Below are 17,154 nucleotides of genomic sequence, written 5' to 3'. Positions count from 1 at the left end.
CTGGTTTAGTGAAGGTCTTCCTGGATGTTAATCTGCTTAAAATTAGTTCCATCTATTTAGGAGAAAAAGTATAAAGTCAAATTATATAAATGTTTGTAATGTAAATAACTGAACTAGAAACAAATGTCAAATCTGTTTTGAAGCAACAGAGGTTTTATTATTGTGAATCATTTTTACAGGGTCAGACATAAAGATCAGTTAAATTTTTTGCATCTATAACAATAGATCTGATAACAAAAGTGTCAACTGTTGTGAGTTAAGTTCAAAGAAAGAAAAAACAAAGGTTACCATTAACCATTACCACGTATTAATGTCTGTTTGTGAGCTAGCGTCTTACTGCAGGAGCTCCCAGTTAGCGATTCCAGATGCAGGTTATAAAACCTGTGGTTAAGACACATCAGAGGGGCAAAGTGTGTCACACCTGACTCCTAGCCTTCGGCTGCTTTGTTGAGATGTTGCTAAGTGCTAACAGGCTGATTAAGAACATTTAAAAAATTGCCCACACTTTCTCTACATCACACCTTTTCCCCCGTTTGATCTGCACACAGTGAATAATTGTTGAACAGCGTTGTTGCTCTCCAGATTGTGTCACCACATCTCCCCTCTCCTCTCCGCTTTTGGTCCTTCCCGGTCTACGGCTGTGGTGAAGCTCCAAATTTGGCACTCAGCTTGGTGACGAGGGCCATGATTTTGGGGTTGTTCTGGTATTTGGCGATGTTAGCCGGGTTCTGAGCCACATCCTGGAAGGCAGCCATCACCTCAGGGTCCTGGAGATTAATATGGAAGGCAAACGAGGTTAGCAGCTGAATTTATAATGTGCATTTATAAATCTGCTTTAAAAAACAGCCACGACACCCAGAAGCAGTGTCTAAAGATCTGATCTTTCCTTTTAAATGTTTGAGGAAGCAGAGAACAGAAGACAAGTCAGTGGGTCGTCTTTTTCACCAACATCACATCATCTATCGTTTGCCTTTGTGCATGGGCTTTATAATAAGAAACACCGTCTACAGAGGTGAAGTGCGAGCTGTGTTTGAGGTATTCAGGAACAGTACACACATACTATACTTGGTAATTCACCTTCATGGCGTTGAGCAGTTCAGGATCTTTCAGAAATTCACCAAGACCTGGCATGCCAGCAGCAGCTCCACCTGGGAATCCACCAGGGAATCCACCAGCACCTGCAAAGTGACAACAAGACTCATTAGTTAATGAGCGACACTCATGTCTAACAAAGAGGTAATGAATCCCTGCAGCAGAGAGAAACACTTTGCTGTGTGATGTTCGAGAGAATTTAGGAAATAGTGTGCAATCAACGATGATTACAAACAGACAGGTCTTAATAACTAGTTTTTTTAACTATCATCTGTCTTTATACTTGATGTTTTGTTAATTATTCCTCTCATATGCATTTTGTGACATGTTCTTGTTAAGTCTCTTTGTTTGGATTTTCAGCTGTACTGTTCTCCTTCACGTTTTCTTTACAGACACATGTATTGGGGTTAAGGCTGAGGTTAATATTTATCCCTCAGTATTTCTGGTAATCTTTATGTTGGTTTCAGTTTAACTCAGACTTCTGGTGGCATGGCTTTGTATAATAATCTTGCTTTCATCCAGCCACTCTGCAGCAGCCTTTTGCCCTGCACTTATTTAGAAAACAGAGCAGAAACCCTGTTACACGCAGGAATCAGCTGGAAAGCAGGTTTCTCTAATCTCCTACCCTGATTACAGAAACTAGGAGCCTGTATCATGAAGACAGATTAGTAGCTTTTCCAGCTTCTGTGTCTTTGGGCTGAACTCCAGTGTCATGACGCTGACTGGGGCAGATCTTCATGGTAATTTATGCTGCACCTCACTCAGCTCCGGAGCAGGTTAACTTCAACAGCCCAAATACTGACCAGATAAGATAATCCAAAAGACTCTGACTGTGATGTTAAATGTCCCCAGTTTCTTGTTTACATGATAATTGAGAACAACTTGTTTCCACTCCCCTACCTGGAAAGAACCCTCCTGCTCCTGCTCCTGCTCCTGCACCTGCTCCTGCACTGTGTCGTGCTTCTTCCTCCTGTTGGGACACGAGAAAATGGGACAGAAAACAGTCTTTGTTAGATTTAGGGGAAGTTTAGATGTTTGACAAACACACCGTTTAATCCTCATCCTCCTGAGAACATAAAGATAAGAAGCTAAACAGGGTAGGTTAGAAAGAAATAACAGTGTGATCTCGTATTTTTCTTATCGTTGTTATGAGCTCTGTGCTGCAGTGTAGGAACCAAGCTGTTCTTTATTACTATGTCTCCAACATGGACCATGAGGAGGTTCATGTTTTGCTTGGGATTTGAACTGCTGAGGTGGGAAAATCAGGCACCTCATCTGTGTTCGGTTGTTCTGGAGCATTTTTAAATGTACAGCTCATATCAACCAACAACAGTGTATAAATATGTTGTGTTTGCCTGTGTTGAATGGCCTGTGTTTTGTTTTTTTAAACTGTATTTGCCCCATTCTGAGAGCAGCTCACCCTCTGAGCTCGTGCGTGCTCCTCTCTGGCTTTCTTTATCCGCTCCTGCTTCTGCCTGATCTCCTTCTCTTCTCTCTTGCGCTCATATTTGCGTCTGTGCTCCATAATTTTGTTAGCCTGGAAATGAAGAAAAGCATTAAGCAGATCAAAGAGCATCACAATCATCTTTGATTCCTGTCTGTCTGGAGAACTGCTCTGTTCCAGAATCATCTGAACACACTACACAGAGCTCGACTTTCATTCTCTCTCTTCTTGGGTACTATACCTTAGGCTGAACCTCTTTCAGCAGCGCACTGGCGTCCTCATCATAGTCCAGTTTACAGGCTGTGGCCAAGTCCTTGGCTGCCTCCTCCCAGTGACCCAGCAGCCTGCAGCGACACACACACACACACACACACACACACACACACACACACACACACACACACACACACACACACACACACACACACACACACACACACACACACACACACAAGCAAAATGCAGCACTGTCAGATCACTAAGCAGATGGCACAACATGAGCGGCACAGAGAAAAACAAACTGCATGAATTAACTGACAGTCGAAGGCTTTAATAGTTCGACTTCCTCATCCTCAAACACGTTTCATGTTAAAGAGCCTCTGAGTGCTTTAAGACAACACTGATCTATGTCACAAAGTGGTATCGATCTAATAACATCTTGTTACAGTTTCGATGCATGTTGGTTTGTAGATGAGCGGAGTAGCAGCTGTCACGTTGTGTAAATCCCCATAAATTTCTGACATGTCAGGATTTTAGTACCATCATTGCTCACACAATCTCACTGTTCACTTTAACACATGTAGATCAAAACGATATTATTACTTTTAATTTATCTAAATAAATGTCCTACAACTGCTCATGTCACGTGACTATTTTGATCCAATCATAACTAAGGTGTACCAAAATGTTGATTTAATAAAACCCAGAATGACCTTAACAATGCACCCAGGGCATATCCAAGATGTCCTGTGTGTCCTTGAATCACTGGTGAACTCACTCTTTTCACAACTACAGCTTGCTGATATTTCATAGAATTTGTTCTTACGTCTACCTGTGCAGTGTTTCCTGTTCCACCGGCTGTCATAGAACCCCAGGGCAAGGAGGGTGCATAGTGTTACTGCCCTAGTAGGTTGATGGAACTTATGCATATGGCATAGTTAATAAGATCTGAAGAAAAGCTCTTCTATAACATCCGCTGTATTGCTGCAGGGGTTATAACTTTGCTGCTTTTCTCTGTGGCATAAATGTAAACATTACATAATTTAATAATAATAATAATTCAACTGAATATTACCAGGTTTTTTGAGAGCAATAGTAATTCTATTACCACGTAGCTCAGCTAATGAAATAAAATGTGCCTGTTGCTGAACAGTTGAGGCGTTTATGTTGGTTATTTTGAGGTTAAAATCCGGCCATGTTAAAAACATCAGTGCTGTGCAAACACAATTTCTCCAAGGTGGACCTGTGGCTGACCGTTTTGTTTTATAAACTTAAAGCAAACTCAAGATTGGGTTATGTGGAGTTTAAAACATATTGTTTAGGTGAAAAACTGTTTTGGGATTTTGATTATGTGTCATTCATGCAACCAGCCACTAGGGTGATTCAGACTCAAACAAAGCTGTGCATGTGTACAAAAACTGGGATACTCCATGGACCACCACGATGTGGAAGTAAGTAGCAGAAGGTGGTGTGTTAGGATGCTAAACCTGACCCCTTAGCCTTACTCTAACTCTAAGCACCGACATGTTATCCAACATGCATTCTGTAGGATTTGTTTGGTTTAGTATAAATAGGCCACACTGAAGGATCAACTTCATGGTAATATACTGGGATTCCTGTTAAAACAGGCTGCAGAAATGTACCTGTGAGCTTTTCCTCTCCATTTGTAAGGCTGTGCAGAGTCTGGGTTGATGCTGATGGCTCTGTCACAGTCTCTTATAGCTGCGTTGGGTTTCTGCATCTGGATGTAGACACTAACACAAAGAGGACAACAGATTACACTCGGTTATTCAGAACAATGGATTGCCAAATGCTCTACCATGAACAACTTGAATCAAAGACGCCGAGGATGCTCACCTTGCCCTCTTGGCGTACATAATGGCGACACAAGGGTTCAGTTTGATGGCTTCACTGAAAAGATCCAGAGCTTTCGGCAGATCACCTGCAAGTGGAAATTACATGATTAAAAAAAACTAATTCAGTTTTTACCTGATTACTGCAGCAACTAAATCTACATTCAACACTTCAACCCACCTTCTCCTAGTGCATTAATGGCTTCAATCTTCTTCTCATTGGCCTGGTCCATCATCTCATCTGTGACCTGAGGGAATGTATGGACACAAACATTTAAACCAAATCTGTCTGAAGATTATTTTGCAGGCCTGAGATCTCCTTAAAAATAGTTTGGTTTCCTTGTAAGAAAGTTAGATTAAATGTACATATGCATGATTAATAGATAATACATTTTACCTCTATGTTTCCAAAGTCTTCCATGCCCTGCGGCTCATCAGCATCAGGTTCGATCACTCCCTCTTTGTCGATTTCTAAAAAAGCGAACAGATCAACTCTTACGACACTGTTTTAGTACATTTTAGAACAATCTTGGTTAACATTTGCTAAATTACTTTTTTTTTTTTCTTTCAGTGGAAGAAGATGGTTAGCTTAGCTTAGCATAAATACTGGAAGCAAGGGGAAACGGTTAGCCTGGTCTCGTAAAAATAAAACGCGTTACCAGGGATACATACTGCTCATTTATTAAGTGCTGGTAGGAGGGTTTTATTTCCTTTCGACATGAAAGTAGCTAAAATAATTTTAATTCCTCTAGACTTTTGTTAAAAATTACCCAGATGATCCTGACCCTTCTGAGCTCACAGAGCACGCTCAATCGCAGCTTCCTCTGACCCTCCCACTGGATAAACTGGTAAATCTAATCTCCACACATGAATCCCACCTACAGACCAACGACCCCTGAGGTCAGAGCTGTGGTTTAGAGTTGAGGATGCAGTACCTATTTCACTCTCCTCGCTCTCTGATGGTACAGGAGGTTCAGGCTCTGGAGATGAAGCCGATGTAGGTGGAGGACCACAAGGACAGCCACCCTACGAGTGAGAAAAACAATATAATGTTTTAACTGCAAATACGTCTTTTGTGTTTCAGTGTTTTGTTTCTAGACACATCAGCATATGATACAAAGGAAATAAAATTCAGATAAAACTAAAATACAAAAAAATACTAAAGTTTTCTTGATTTGTAGCTCATCTCTAAGTTTGTTTGGATAAAAGAAGCATCTGTCATCGTCCCATCTATTTGTGGATGAGAGTGGAAAGAGGTGCAGCACCAAGTCAGGACAGAGGAGACACGTATTACAACTATCTGTGTGTCAAAAGCTTATTTTATTTACAGACGATCATAGATGTACACAAAATAGACACCGAGAAGCTTAAAATAAACAGCATAATAATAAATATATAAATATTTATTTGTCACCTGGCATGAATCCTTTTTCTTGGGTAGGGGAGGAAGTGTTGCACCCATGCTGCAATATACAATTATGGAGATCAAGTCAGGGGGCATCCTTTTCATCAATAATCCCTCCATAACCCACCCTTAATTTTAACTAACTTCAATCTAATCTGAACCCTGAAACGACACGTTGACCTTAAAACACTGTGCTTGGTCGACTTCACTAGAGATTTACATGAAACAACAAAACCTCCATGAGTATGTTACATGTTGACACAGATCAGATGTTCAGAGTGGTCACAGGATGAAGAAACAGCCGAGCACCAGGTGTACTCACTTCTCCAGCCAGATCCGGAAGAACTCCATCTCTGGCAGGTGCAGGATGCCGGGATTGGACTCGCACATCTGCACAAAGCCCTTTAACTCTGCCACTTTCCGTGGGTCCATGCTGCTCTGTCAGGTCCTGCACACAGCACGCTGCATGTGGAGGAAACCAGAGAGAAAAACAACAAACAACTTTACGAGCTGCTGCTTTAACATTATGTGTTCAGTTTCCAACACTTTATTTCAGAATTAGTTTTAGTAGCAAGGGTATTATTATTTCTCTTTTAGCTCATAAACACAATGTGGTAATAAGTATTAATGGCATCTGTTCAGAGGGAGAAACCACTCAAACTGGTGGCTGCAGTTGTGCAACATGCAACAGCTGGCAATGACAAATGGGTATGAGTGGCTAAACCTGTGCATAATCCAGACAGCACCTCCAAGCCCCCGCGACTTGATGAAAAGTTTCTCGTTCCGTTTTTTATATTTTTGCAGCATTTGAAGGCATCAGGACACAAGTGTTGATAGATTCACAGCCAGGTGTGCGTGCTAGACTGTACGTGCAACCATTCTCTGTTCCCCTTGATTATATCATGAGCAAAGAGAAGTCTGCTCCACCTTAATCACACATCAGACTGGTCGGTCAGTATTTTCTCTGTTATGCAGGAGCCGTGGATTAACCGGAGCGCATCAGTCCTGTGCGTCCTGACCCTTCTTTCCAACTTCAGTTAAATTTCTTTCCGCGGTTCAAATTTTCCATTTATTCTTAATTTAAAATTAAAAAACACTTTGATGTGAGATAAATATGAAATGATGCAAAACACGGAAATTGTCATAACTAATCACCAAACATCCCTTCCTCTGTCGTTCCCTCTCTGCGCCCGGCTTAAGCTCCAGTCCACATTATCTCCAACATGATTCATCCAGAAGTGTGTAGGTGTGTAGGACACTCTTTATTAATTATGGTCCATCTGCTGATTTAATTTGTTAGTGTGTTCACCTGTAAGACTAATTATGAATTAGCAGTTTGCTTTGCAGTTCTGATGAAGTAGTTTTATCCTGAAGATCCTGGCCCGTAGCCTTCATGGTGGTCGAGGAATAAATAAGCTACATCCTTATTTGGCTCAGTTCAAACTCCATACACCCATACAACACATGTAATTTACACATTAACACCGAAGCATTAACGCATGTTGCAATAATCACACGCCAGAAGTTTCTGGAAATGTGAATCAATCCGTGACGCGCTGACTGTTTGACGCATGATAGCACCGTTAGCTTAGCTAGCTAACTCTGCAACACGCGCCGAGATTAATGGGAAATACTGTGGAGCCGCAGCAACAAAGTTCAGCTAGCGGATAGAAACGCACCTGATTAAAGATATGCACCGTTCACACCCCAGAAGAAATACCGTGGATGACTGTTGGGGTCTCGGCACAGCTGCTCCGTCAGTGGCGTCGCTCCTGTGTTTTCATTCAGGCGACTCGTCGGACAGCCCGAGGGAGGCTGGGGCTTTATGGCCCCGAGTAATGTCTGCCAGGCAGCTCCAGGGCAAACTGCACCTTCTCCCCAAACTTAACATCTAAAGTTATTTACATCATGTTAATCATTATATTCGGTGACAGAGATACACAAAAAGTGCAAGTACGTGCATTAAGAAGTATTCTTCTACAAGTTGAAGTACCGCTTCAGTGCTAAATACATTATTTTAATTTTATTTTCAGTTCTGATAAAAAAGATATTTTAACTATTGTTGATTTAACTCGATGCTGTTTATAACATGATTGTAACATGAATGTGAGTCTACGACGGAGGATTAGAGCCGTGAAGAAGATTTTGCAGTTTGCATTTCGAGATTGAAGTGAACTGGTTTTGGTAAATAATGGCTTTTCTCTTTTAGCTCATATAAGAAGTGTGTAAGAAGCATTAGGAGATTTCTCTTGATTAATCATAATAATCTCATCCATTCAGTTCCATTTAGTTTGCCGTTTTAGTTTTCTGCAAGAAACAACGTTAAAAACCTATTTTTGCGAGTTTTATTTGACAAATCGTCTCAATGTTTTTCTCAATTCAGAAGTAGTTATCACGAAGCAAATCATTAATAATTTATTAGGTGATTAGATTTTGTATCTGCAAAGTAACTAAAGCTGACAAATACAATATTTCCATATGAACAGTGGAGTAACAAAATTAATATAATATCAAAATATGCAAATAAAAAAAAAGTAGGATACGTAAAATTGTACAAAACCAGTTGCTTATTGGTGACTGTGCAGAAATACTACCTGACAGTCCACACTCAGGGATCAGGAAATAACCATTTCAGGCTTTAATACTTGTGCCCTGAATTTGGTCTCTCAGGGATCAACGTATTCTCTAGTACACTTCACTACAAGCTTCATTTGAAGAATGAAATATCTTTCACGCATTTTTATTTTAATTATTCAGAAATCTTACAATTATTATATTAATTATATTATATTAATTATATCCAGTTTTTTTTAATAATTTAGCGGGGGGGGGGGAGAATAATGCAATATTAATTTATAATCTTTGGCAAATTCCAAATTATTTAGCAAACCTGCTAAATTAAAAAACAACAAAGATCACACCAATCTATGTTATCTATTAGTTAAATGTAAAAAACTCTATGTGTTGTTTATACTTACATATCTCTTTTGATGCCTGCCTGAGAAGCCAAACTCATGAGATCTATTCCCCCAGCGATCAGTGACCGTGGTTAGCAAACATGGTAGCAGCATGCTAACACGCTAACTTGTCGGATTCTAACGTCGGTAAGTCTCAGCAACATCCCGCTGTGTGTGTGTGATAACTGACGACTTCGTACTTCACCGTAACTGTGACTTTTTTAGTCAGAAACGCGACGACATGCGGTGACTGATCGGTGTCCTCCAGTTGCAGCAACCATGTTGCCCCGGACCAGCACCGTGGTCCGGGCTGCTGCCGAGCTGCTGCCGCGGCGGAGCCGGAGTCCAGGTGAGTCCAGTGTGCTGTTCGTGTTAAAGTACCAAGTTGACCTGTTGATCCACTTCTTTTACCTGACAGTTCGGTTTACTTTGTAGAAGCTGTTTTAAAAATATAATAAACTGTTTGTTTAAAGGTTTAAAGTTAATTCACTGATGTTTCAATGAGTGTTTCTCTCCTTCACCTGCAAACTACTAAAATTAATCTGTGTTAACATATATAACATGCAGGATCTAATATCATCAGTAATAGAAATAATGTCTGCAGATTGTGTACTTTTACTCTGATGCTTTTTGTAGATTTAGATTAGATTTTGAAAGGAGGTCTTTTTTAACACTGGTGTCTCTTGTATTTGAACTTAGTATTAATTAGTGAACATTTTGCCTTTGGAAACTTATCTCTGTTTTTTGAGATGATGTGAGATTTAAACAACCTCTTCACCAAGTAAACTCATTTATGTGCCCAGGTTGACGCCTCAAAGACCAAAATACATACTGAGAAAGATTCTTTACAGGTTACAGTTATGTGACAGTCATGCTGTTTCTTGGTTCCCTCCAACATACTGTATGTGTGGCATTTCTGTACATCAATTTCACACTATCTCAGTGCAGCATCATCTGTGCCCATTGCGGTCTGTTTTTGTCAACTGTGTTGTGCGTCTGTCTGTAGGCTGCGTCTGGTGGCCGTGCAGAAACATTTCTGTGAAACCAGGAAGTTTAAAACCAAAGACGGTTCCATCTCGGTACTTAGGTCAGCCCAGCCCTTTCACTCACCCACACCTCATTAAACATGGTGAGTATCGTTTACAACGCAATGCTGGGTCGGTGCATTTTCACCTTTAAGGGTTTGTGTAGCTGCTGCTCAGCGCTGAAACTCCACGTATCTGATCTCTGCTCTTCAGGTGAGGTGACCCCAGGTTTGAGTCAGACAGAATATGAGCTCCGCCGACACCGGCTGGCCGCACTTATCGAGGCCCAGGCAGACAGGTTTGGACCTTCTGCCTCCTCCAGCACCCATGTGGTCTTAGTTTTGTCCCACCCGACCCGCTTCATGTCCAATGATATCCCTTATCCCTTCCACCAGAACCAGGTGTGTGTTTGCTTTCAAGTTACATTTATTCACCTTCAGTTTAATCTTGTTCTGATTTGATTCGTTTTTGAACATAACAGGAAACAGCACAGAATTCTGAACAATAAATTTGCAGGTTCTAAATGTGAATCACCTGTAACACGACTTTTACTTCACAGTTTTATGTTTTTGTATGTTGTTTTCTGTTGTAATTTTAGTGAGGCTTTAAAAAAATTAACCTGGAGCCAAACGTTTTGCAGGATTTTCTCTACCTCAGTGGCATCTTAGAGCCTGACAGTGCCTTGGTTCTGTATGGGAAAGGACGACCGGACCAAGCCATCTTGTTCGTCCCCCGCAGAGACCCGGGGAGAGAGCTGTGGGACGGGCCCCGGTCGGGGAAGGATGGGGCAGCTGCTTTGACTGGCATAGAGAGAGTTCACAGCACTGAAGAACTAGGTGTTGTGCTGAAGAGCCTTAAAGGTGTGTGGAAGGGGGAATCATGCAAATATTGTAGCGTCACTCTACTCTGAAAGTGTTCTCTGCAGAAGAAGAACTGTTTGTGCTTTTTGCTTTTAACTAATTAACTGATTTAATTTAGTTTCTCTGATTCACTTTCAGGCACTCTGCTGTGGTACGATAGTTCCCAGCCTGCCCACCCTCGGCTCCACAAGGCGCACGTTTCTCCCTTGCTGGACGCCGGGCCGATGCCACACTCTGTCAGGCCCCTCATACACTCTCTCAGGGCTCTCAAGAGCTCAGCGGAGGTGGCGCTAATGCAAGAAGCAGGTCGTATCACAGCAGAGGTTGGTGTCTTTCGTACCTATATTAAGTCACAAAGAGAGAATTTGGGCTAAAAAAGGTGACAGCATTAATGTGACTAATGTGGAAGGCTGATCTGTGTACTTACATTCTTTATATAGAAAGCATACTGTATGTGTACGATCCAACTTGAGGGTATAAGGACAGAGAATGTCATTGTAGTATATGCTGAATGTAAAACGCCATGAGGCAAATTAATGTTTAATGATATTGGGCTTTAAAAATAAAATTTAATGCCCATGAAGTAAAACAAGATCATAACGTTTGACCATAACACATACTGTACGTCCACAGTCTCCTCAGCCAACCCACTGTCAGCCTGTTGCAGACATCTCACCTCTCCCACATTGGAGCCTTGAGCATATTAATACTACTGAACACCGATAAATTGAATACAATATCCAGGAAATATTTTTAGTTAGTCACTTGCTTGTGTTTCATTTGTGTTGTCAAGGCGTTCAGGCACAGTACAGAGTGTACATCATCCATGTTTACAGAGGCCTGTCCCCCTGTTATTTTTTAGAAAAATCCATTGCCGTCAATACTGTAACTCTCTCAATCTTTCACTGCACACACTGCATTTGTCTGCGTCAGGTCTTCAGCAGGTGGAGTTCAGCTCAGTCAATGTCTGCCGTACTTCTTCAGCCTGAAAAGGTTTTTGGTTGTATTAATGTGCTTGACTGAATCTGAGCACACAGAATGCTCCTGTACACCTCTGCAGTCACTCTGTTCCTTCTGACAGCAGTGAAATCATCGGTACATGCCATTGTATCCTGTTTGACAGATGATGTGCTGCTCTGGGTCAGGAGCTGTTCCTCTTATTCCTCCACACTTTCCTTTTTCCATCATTTTGATGGTTTAAGGTGGTTTTTGTTTCCTTTGTTCTGCAACTCTAGTCTCCTCTTGACTGTTAAGGATCCAACATGTATAGATGTGTTGTGAGGAGCAGTCCTGCTGTGGAGTCTTTAATAAGTTTTCACTGTGCAGATACTTTTTTTTAATTGGTCCTTAGTCAACCAAGTGGTTTGCCTTTTTTTTTCTCACCTGCTTTTTTATTATGCACCCAAATGTTGATTTTGACAAATCAACCACCTTCGATATTTCAGACTTTTCTTTTATGACTCTGATTTTCTACACTGCCACTAACGTTATTACTACTGAACTCTCACATTTTTTGTGCATGAACTAATGGTCAAACAACACACAGCATACACTTTGTGCACTATGTGCTGAAAAGACTTACAGAATCCATTTTATAACTGTCTGGACTGTTGCTGTACTGAGAACAACTGTGTCTTTCAGGCTTTTAGGAAGACGATGGCTCTGTCTCAAGGAGATGTGGATGAAGCTGTGCTTTTTGCTAAGGTAACAAAAACTAAAGATGAATTCAGTGTGGCCTGTTATGACCTTCAAGTCTTTTAGTGATCAGGCTCTCTAATGTGATTCCTGCAATTTAACTGTCAAAAATAATGAATGCTCTTCTCCATTAGGGGTAGACAGGACCTAAAAACTGAGTGAATGTGTCTAATTAGTATTTTCAACAGCTATAATACATTATATAAAATATTGACAGGTACTAAGGTTATCACTAAGCATTAGTCGGAAAGTAATTTCCTCTGTGGTCCTCAGGCAGTCTGTTTACGATGAGAAAAGAAGAACCAAGTGACCAATAGTCCTAGTTCTTTATTAACAGTATTTAGCAGACACCCTCTGCTGTGGCACAGCAAAATATCAGCTTGTATTCAGTATATTGTGAGTAGTAGTGCCATCAGCAACGTTACTAATTCATTTTAGTAGAGTCTACAGGGAAGGATTTAAAGATTTCAGACTGATGAAAACTGATTATAGGTTTATAAACTGTGTATCCCTGTTGTTTCAGCTGAGTCTGTTAGTTTTAAGTCACTTAGATCATTATTTACCAAGTTTAGCTCGTGTGGTGGGAGTTTTGATGACAAAAAAATGTGCAGCTCATAGTTACTTATCAAGTCAAAATGCCTTTTTTAAAACATGAAATCTTATTCCAGTTTGATTTTGAGAATCGGATCCATGGCGCCAACTTCCTGGCCTATCCCCCTGTGGTGGCTGGAGGGAATCGAGCCAATACTCTGCACTACATAAACAATAACCAGATTATAAAGGTAAAACAATGTGAATAGGCTACAAAACAATGGAATCACCTATAATTAGCAGACAAATCTTTTTCTGTCTTCCATCAGGCTGGTGAAATGGTGCTGCTCGATGGTGGTTGTGAATACTTTGGTTATGTCAGCGATATCACTCGAACGTGGCCAGTAAATGGGAAGTAAGTTTGACAAGAGAAAGTCATGTTGTATTCTGGTCCTTAAAGGAGATAAAATAATGCCGAATAACTGGCTAAAAGTGGGGGCTGAATCTGGAGTTTGTCATCCAAGTCACTTTGATGACATCTAAACACAATAACACCACAGAAGGTTTAATTCTGGACTAAAAACTAATAACACATTTTTTCTAAATGCAGATTTTTAATTAAAATCCATGTGTTCTGTTATGACATACATATAGATAAAACCTTCCACGTCTTCTAATATTTCATAAAGGTGTGTTACTGAATTGTTGTGTTACTAATGACCAGCATCATTGCATCATAAGTGTTCCCTCTTCCCCTCCAGATTCAGCCCTGCCCAGACTGAGCTGTATGAGGCCGTCCTGGAGGTCCAACGCTCCTGTTTGTCTCTGTGTTCCCCAGGCGTCAGTCTAGATCACATCTATAGTAACATGCTGGCTCAGCTGGGGCGACAGCTCAAGCAGCTTGGCATCGTCAAGCCCGGTACCAATGACGCTGATTTACTAAAGGTGATAATCAAAGAAAACTACATTTTGATGTGAAACGGATCACCCTAGTTTTCTTAAAACAAAGAAGCTGCGGAAAACAAAGTTGTTGTGCTTAAAATAAAACAATTTCTCATGCTGTATATTTATTATTTCAAGAGGCTCAGCTACTCCTTCAGGTATGAAACCTGATGACTTAAAGGACCGTAACATATTTTACACATATTTTTAACATGCTTTGTAGTCAGGAAATAGCCAAATGTTTATTTGGCTAATCTAAATGACAAAGTTCCCTAATTATACCTCCCTTCCAACACAATATGCTTTTATCTTTACCGTTCTCAGGCTGCACGGCGGTATTGCCCACATCATGTTGGTCATTACCTGGGCATGGACGTCCATGACACTCCTGAACTGTCCCGCTCACAGCCTCTACAGCCAGGAATGGCCATCACCATAGAACCAGGTTTTTATAAACTAGGCTTTTAATACCATCTTACTCTCTTGATTTTTCTCCTACGTGGCTGCACATCTTGATGGTCTCTATACCACATTCTCTTTTATGTCTTATATTCCTGTTTAATAAAATATTCACGTCTCTGGTCACAGGGTTGTACATCGGCGAGGACAATGAGCAGGCTCCAGAGCGTTTTCGCGGGCTGGGGATCAGGATTGAGGATGATGTGGTGATCCAAGACAAGGGAGGACCTCTGATCCTGTCCTCTGGCGCGCCCAAGACCATTGCTGATGTAGAGCAGGCCTGTGCTCAGAGATAGGGCAGCAAGAGACAGACAAGTGACCAAGTGAGCCACCGTATAGATGGCAGGCAGTGTCCTGTGCTTTTTCTCCAGGGGCTCAGGGCCCAGATACATGAAAGGTGGAAACATATTAAAAGAAGAAAGAAGAGGTTTTAGTCTCTGCAAGACCTCAAAAAAGTCTGGCATGAGGCTCATACTGTAAACACACTTTTACTGTCAGTCTGAAGGTTTAAAGAAACCAATAGAGGTGGCTTTATGTGGTCAAGAGTAAAGATAACAGTGGTTTAACATATTTTGAAGACATAATTGACAAGTAGTGTACTAAAAATACCAAGACAGAAAATCAGACATGCAAATATTAAGTGTACATCTGTGCTAATGGTTATGAACAGCTCTTCTACAGTAAAGGTGGATTTAATTGTGTGTTAAAGTATACTACATCGTTGCTACTGTGCTATAGTCAGAGCTATGACTGCTACAGCATAGCTCTGACTATACTGGAGACTAGCCTCTAATCATGCACAAGATGTTTGCGTCTAGCATTTTAATGGTGCTATCAGCAGGTAAAATCTAATGCTGGACTGTAAATCAGAATCTACAAACAACAGTTAACTTTTTGCATCGTGTATTCTCAGTGGTTCAGACCCAACAACCATTTTCAAGCATTTTCATTCTGAAAACCTGCCGAATGTGCTTCACATGTTGATTTTCAGAAGGGCCTCAATATGGCACTTTAGGTAACGACATTCTTCATCTGGCTACTATACACAGAAATGCACCATTGTGTCCCAGCTGAACACTGATGCACATAGTCGGAGCGGGTCATATCAACAGACCGTATTTAAAAACCCATAACACAGAGGAACCTGCTCAAAACAGCTGCTGATGAATCTGGAATGATTATCGTGATTACATTAATGCACTGAAATGTTAAAAAGTATATTCTGAAATGTTTGTGTGTTGTGTGTCTTTTTAGCACAGAGAAAATGTGATGTATTTCAAAGAAGAAAGAGTTAGAGTCTCACATTACTTCTTATTTCATATCATATATAGTCTTTTGGTTATTTATGATTTAACATAACATAAAAATTATGATTATGAGAGCAGCTACATTGATGCTACAAAGATTACAACATAGTGTTTCATCTTGGGGTTGTTGGAAGGTCTTTCGTTTCACAAATGCACATTTCATTTCATGGTTTTAGCCGCATATGTCTGAGTTAAAACTATGGAGGCCTGATCCATTTTCCTCTTTAAGGCACATAAGCAATATGTGTTATTTTCCTACTGTTTTTCAAATAATGATGAACTTGTGCTTGTGTGTCTGTATATCCAGTTTTTGTTTTCATTCCAAATGTTTAACAAGTGGAATCTTTCCTGCTTCAATTAAGAGTTTTGCTTTAGTTTGTATGAAAGGCGCTGCTCTCAAATGAAACCAAATAGACCAGCTACTGTAGCTTAACTCGATCAGATACTGTACAATGTGGATATAAGGCCAGGTTATGATGCTAAAAATGTTCTCAACAATGCTTTAAAAATGTTGGAGAGAGGTAATATTCTGTTAACTAGCAGGAGAACTGCTGGAGCTGGATAAGTAGAAATGATGCTGGACTATTGAGTGGACGGTGGAATTCAGGTGAAAGTCAGTGGAGCCACAGCTTAAATGTAAAGTAAATGTGAGGCTGACTCAAACCACTGAGTTTTTACTGTTGTCTGGGGTGATGTACAGTGTGTTAGGTCAGTCTTAAGGTACTGTAAACGGTATTAGGACTAGAGAAAACACAGATCAGATTTGGTCTTGCACTACAATGACTCATGACAGTTGACCTGATGTTTTCATTGTAGTGTACATAAAGGAAAAGGTAACGTCTGCCCACAGATTCATTGTGTGACAGAGTGACAGTGTTTTAGTCCAAAATGCTTAAAAACTGGATGTGGCAACCATATATTCCACAACCCACCAACAGGCTGACAGACTCCATGACAGTCATTAATCCTACCTGCCCAAGGTGACAAAAACATCCCCCAGTAATTACCATTTCAATGCATACCTCATAAATAATATCAAGGCAATGCCTCCCTTTTTCATTGATGTCATTTAAAATGGCCTTGGAGCTACGTGATGTACACGTGGCTGCAATTGCCAACTTAAACTGGAAAGTTACAAGCAGCATGTTTGGAATTTGGAACATAAAACAATAATAGTTTTAGCATAATTTTTGCATACATATATTTTACATATGCACACATGCAAAAGACCTTCACGTTTTACTTTACACTATTTCAGAGACTGTAAAAAGTGGTGATTGTTCTGAGATGTGACTTTTTGGTTACTTTTTTCTCTGTTTTATTATTTATTTGTGGCCAATTTGCTTCTTTTAACTGACTTACAAA

At 40.5% G+C, this 17,154-nt stretch overlaps 2 protein-coding genes across 4 annotated transcripts; one reads left to right on the top strand and one right to left on the bottom strand.

Annotated features, from left to right (window-relative positions):
• Positions 1 to 126: 126 nt before the first annotated feature.
• On the bottom strand, positions 127 to 7,826 carry st13 (ST13 Hsp70 interacting protein). Its single transcript, XM_026346079.1, has 13 exons — positions 7,693 to 7,826; positions 6,336 to 6,475; positions 6,023 to 6,071; positions 5,544 to 5,634; positions 5,006 to 5,079; positions 4,790 to 4,856; positions 4,613 to 4,697; positions 4,399 to 4,509; positions 2,778 to 2,880; positions 2,513 to 2,629; positions 1,993 to 2,062; positions 1,078 to 1,178; positions 127 to 767 (listed from the first exon to the last, which is right to left on the bottom strand). Exons 2-13 carry the CDS (start codon positions 6,443 to 6,445, stop codon positions 633 to 635), a joined length of 1,113 nt encoding a protein of 370 aa, XP_026201864.1. The 5' UTR covers positions 6,446 to 6,475; positions 7,693 to 7,826; the 3' UTR covers positions 127 to 632.
• xpnpep3 (X-prolyl aminopeptidase 3, mitochondrial) lies at positions 7,196 to 15,710 on the top strand. Of its 3 annotated transcripts, XM_026345919.1 has the most exons (13): positions 7,196 to 7,259; positions 9,047 to 9,117; positions 9,196 to 9,319; positions 9,977 to 10,099; positions 10,209 to 10,396; positions 10,636 to 10,855; positions 10,994 to 11,178; positions 12,497 to 12,559; positions 13,219 to 13,332; positions 13,411 to 13,496; positions 13,843 to 14,026; positions 14,348 to 14,468; positions 14,612 to 15,710. In XM_026345919.1, exons 3-13 carry the CDS (start codon positions 9,250 to 9,252, stop codon positions 14,776 to 14,778), a joined length of 1,521 nt encoding a protein of 506 aa, XP_026201704.1. In that variant the 5' UTR covers positions 7,196 to 7,259; positions 9,047 to 9,117; positions 9,196 to 9,249; the 3' UTR covers positions 14,779 to 15,710. The 3 variants fall into 3 exon arrangements, with proteins under 3 accessions (XP_026201704.1, XP_026201695.1, XP_026201713.1); XM_026345910.1 differs by lacking the exon at positions 7,196 to 7,259 and having other exon boundaries at positions 8,997 to 9,117; XM_026345928.1 differs by lacking the exon at positions 7,196 to 7,259 and having other exon boundaries at positions 8,997 to 9,319.
• The last annotated feature ends 1,444 nt before the right edge of the window (positions 15,711 to 17,154 follow it).

The sequence above is a fragment of the Anabas testudineus genome, chromosome 8, assembly GCF_900324465.2.
Source record: "Anabas testudineus chromosome 8, fAnaTes1.2, whole genome shotgun sequence".
Taxonomy (NCBI): Eukaryota; Metazoa; Chordata; class Actinopteri; order Anabantiformes; family Anabantidae; genus Anabas; species Anabas testudineus.
Note: the sequence above shows the minus strand (reverse complement) of the source record. Positions and strands in the feature narration are given on the sequence as shown.

Excerpts from the sequence above, each read along its gene's own strand:
- st13 (XM_026346079.1), bottom strand. The coding sequence starts at position 6,445 with ATGGACCCACGGAAAGTGGCAGAGTTAAAGGGCTTTGTGCAGATGTGC. Across the intron at positions 2,881-4,398 it reads TGGAGAGGAAAAGCTCACAG|GCTGCTGGGTCACTGGGAGG; the intron begins GTACATTTCTGC and ends GTGTCGCTGCAG. Across the intron at positions 768-1,077 it reads AACTGCTCAACGCCATGAAG|GACCCTGAGGTGATGGCTGC; the intron begins GTGAATTACCAA and ends ATTAATCTCCAG.
- xpnpep3 (XM_026345919.1), top strand. The coding sequence starts at position 9,250 with ATGTTGCCCCGGACCAGCACCGTGGTCCGGGCTGCTGCCGAGCTGCTG. Across the intron at positions 9,320-9,976 it reads GCGGCGGAGCCGGAGTCCAG|GCTGCGTCTGGTGGCCGTGC; the intron begins GTGAGTCCAGTG and ends GTCTGTCTGTAG. Across the intron at positions 14,027-14,347 it reads ATGACGCTGATTTACTAAAG|GCTGCACGGCGGTATTGCCC; the intron begins GTGATAATCAAA and ends TACCGTTCTCAG.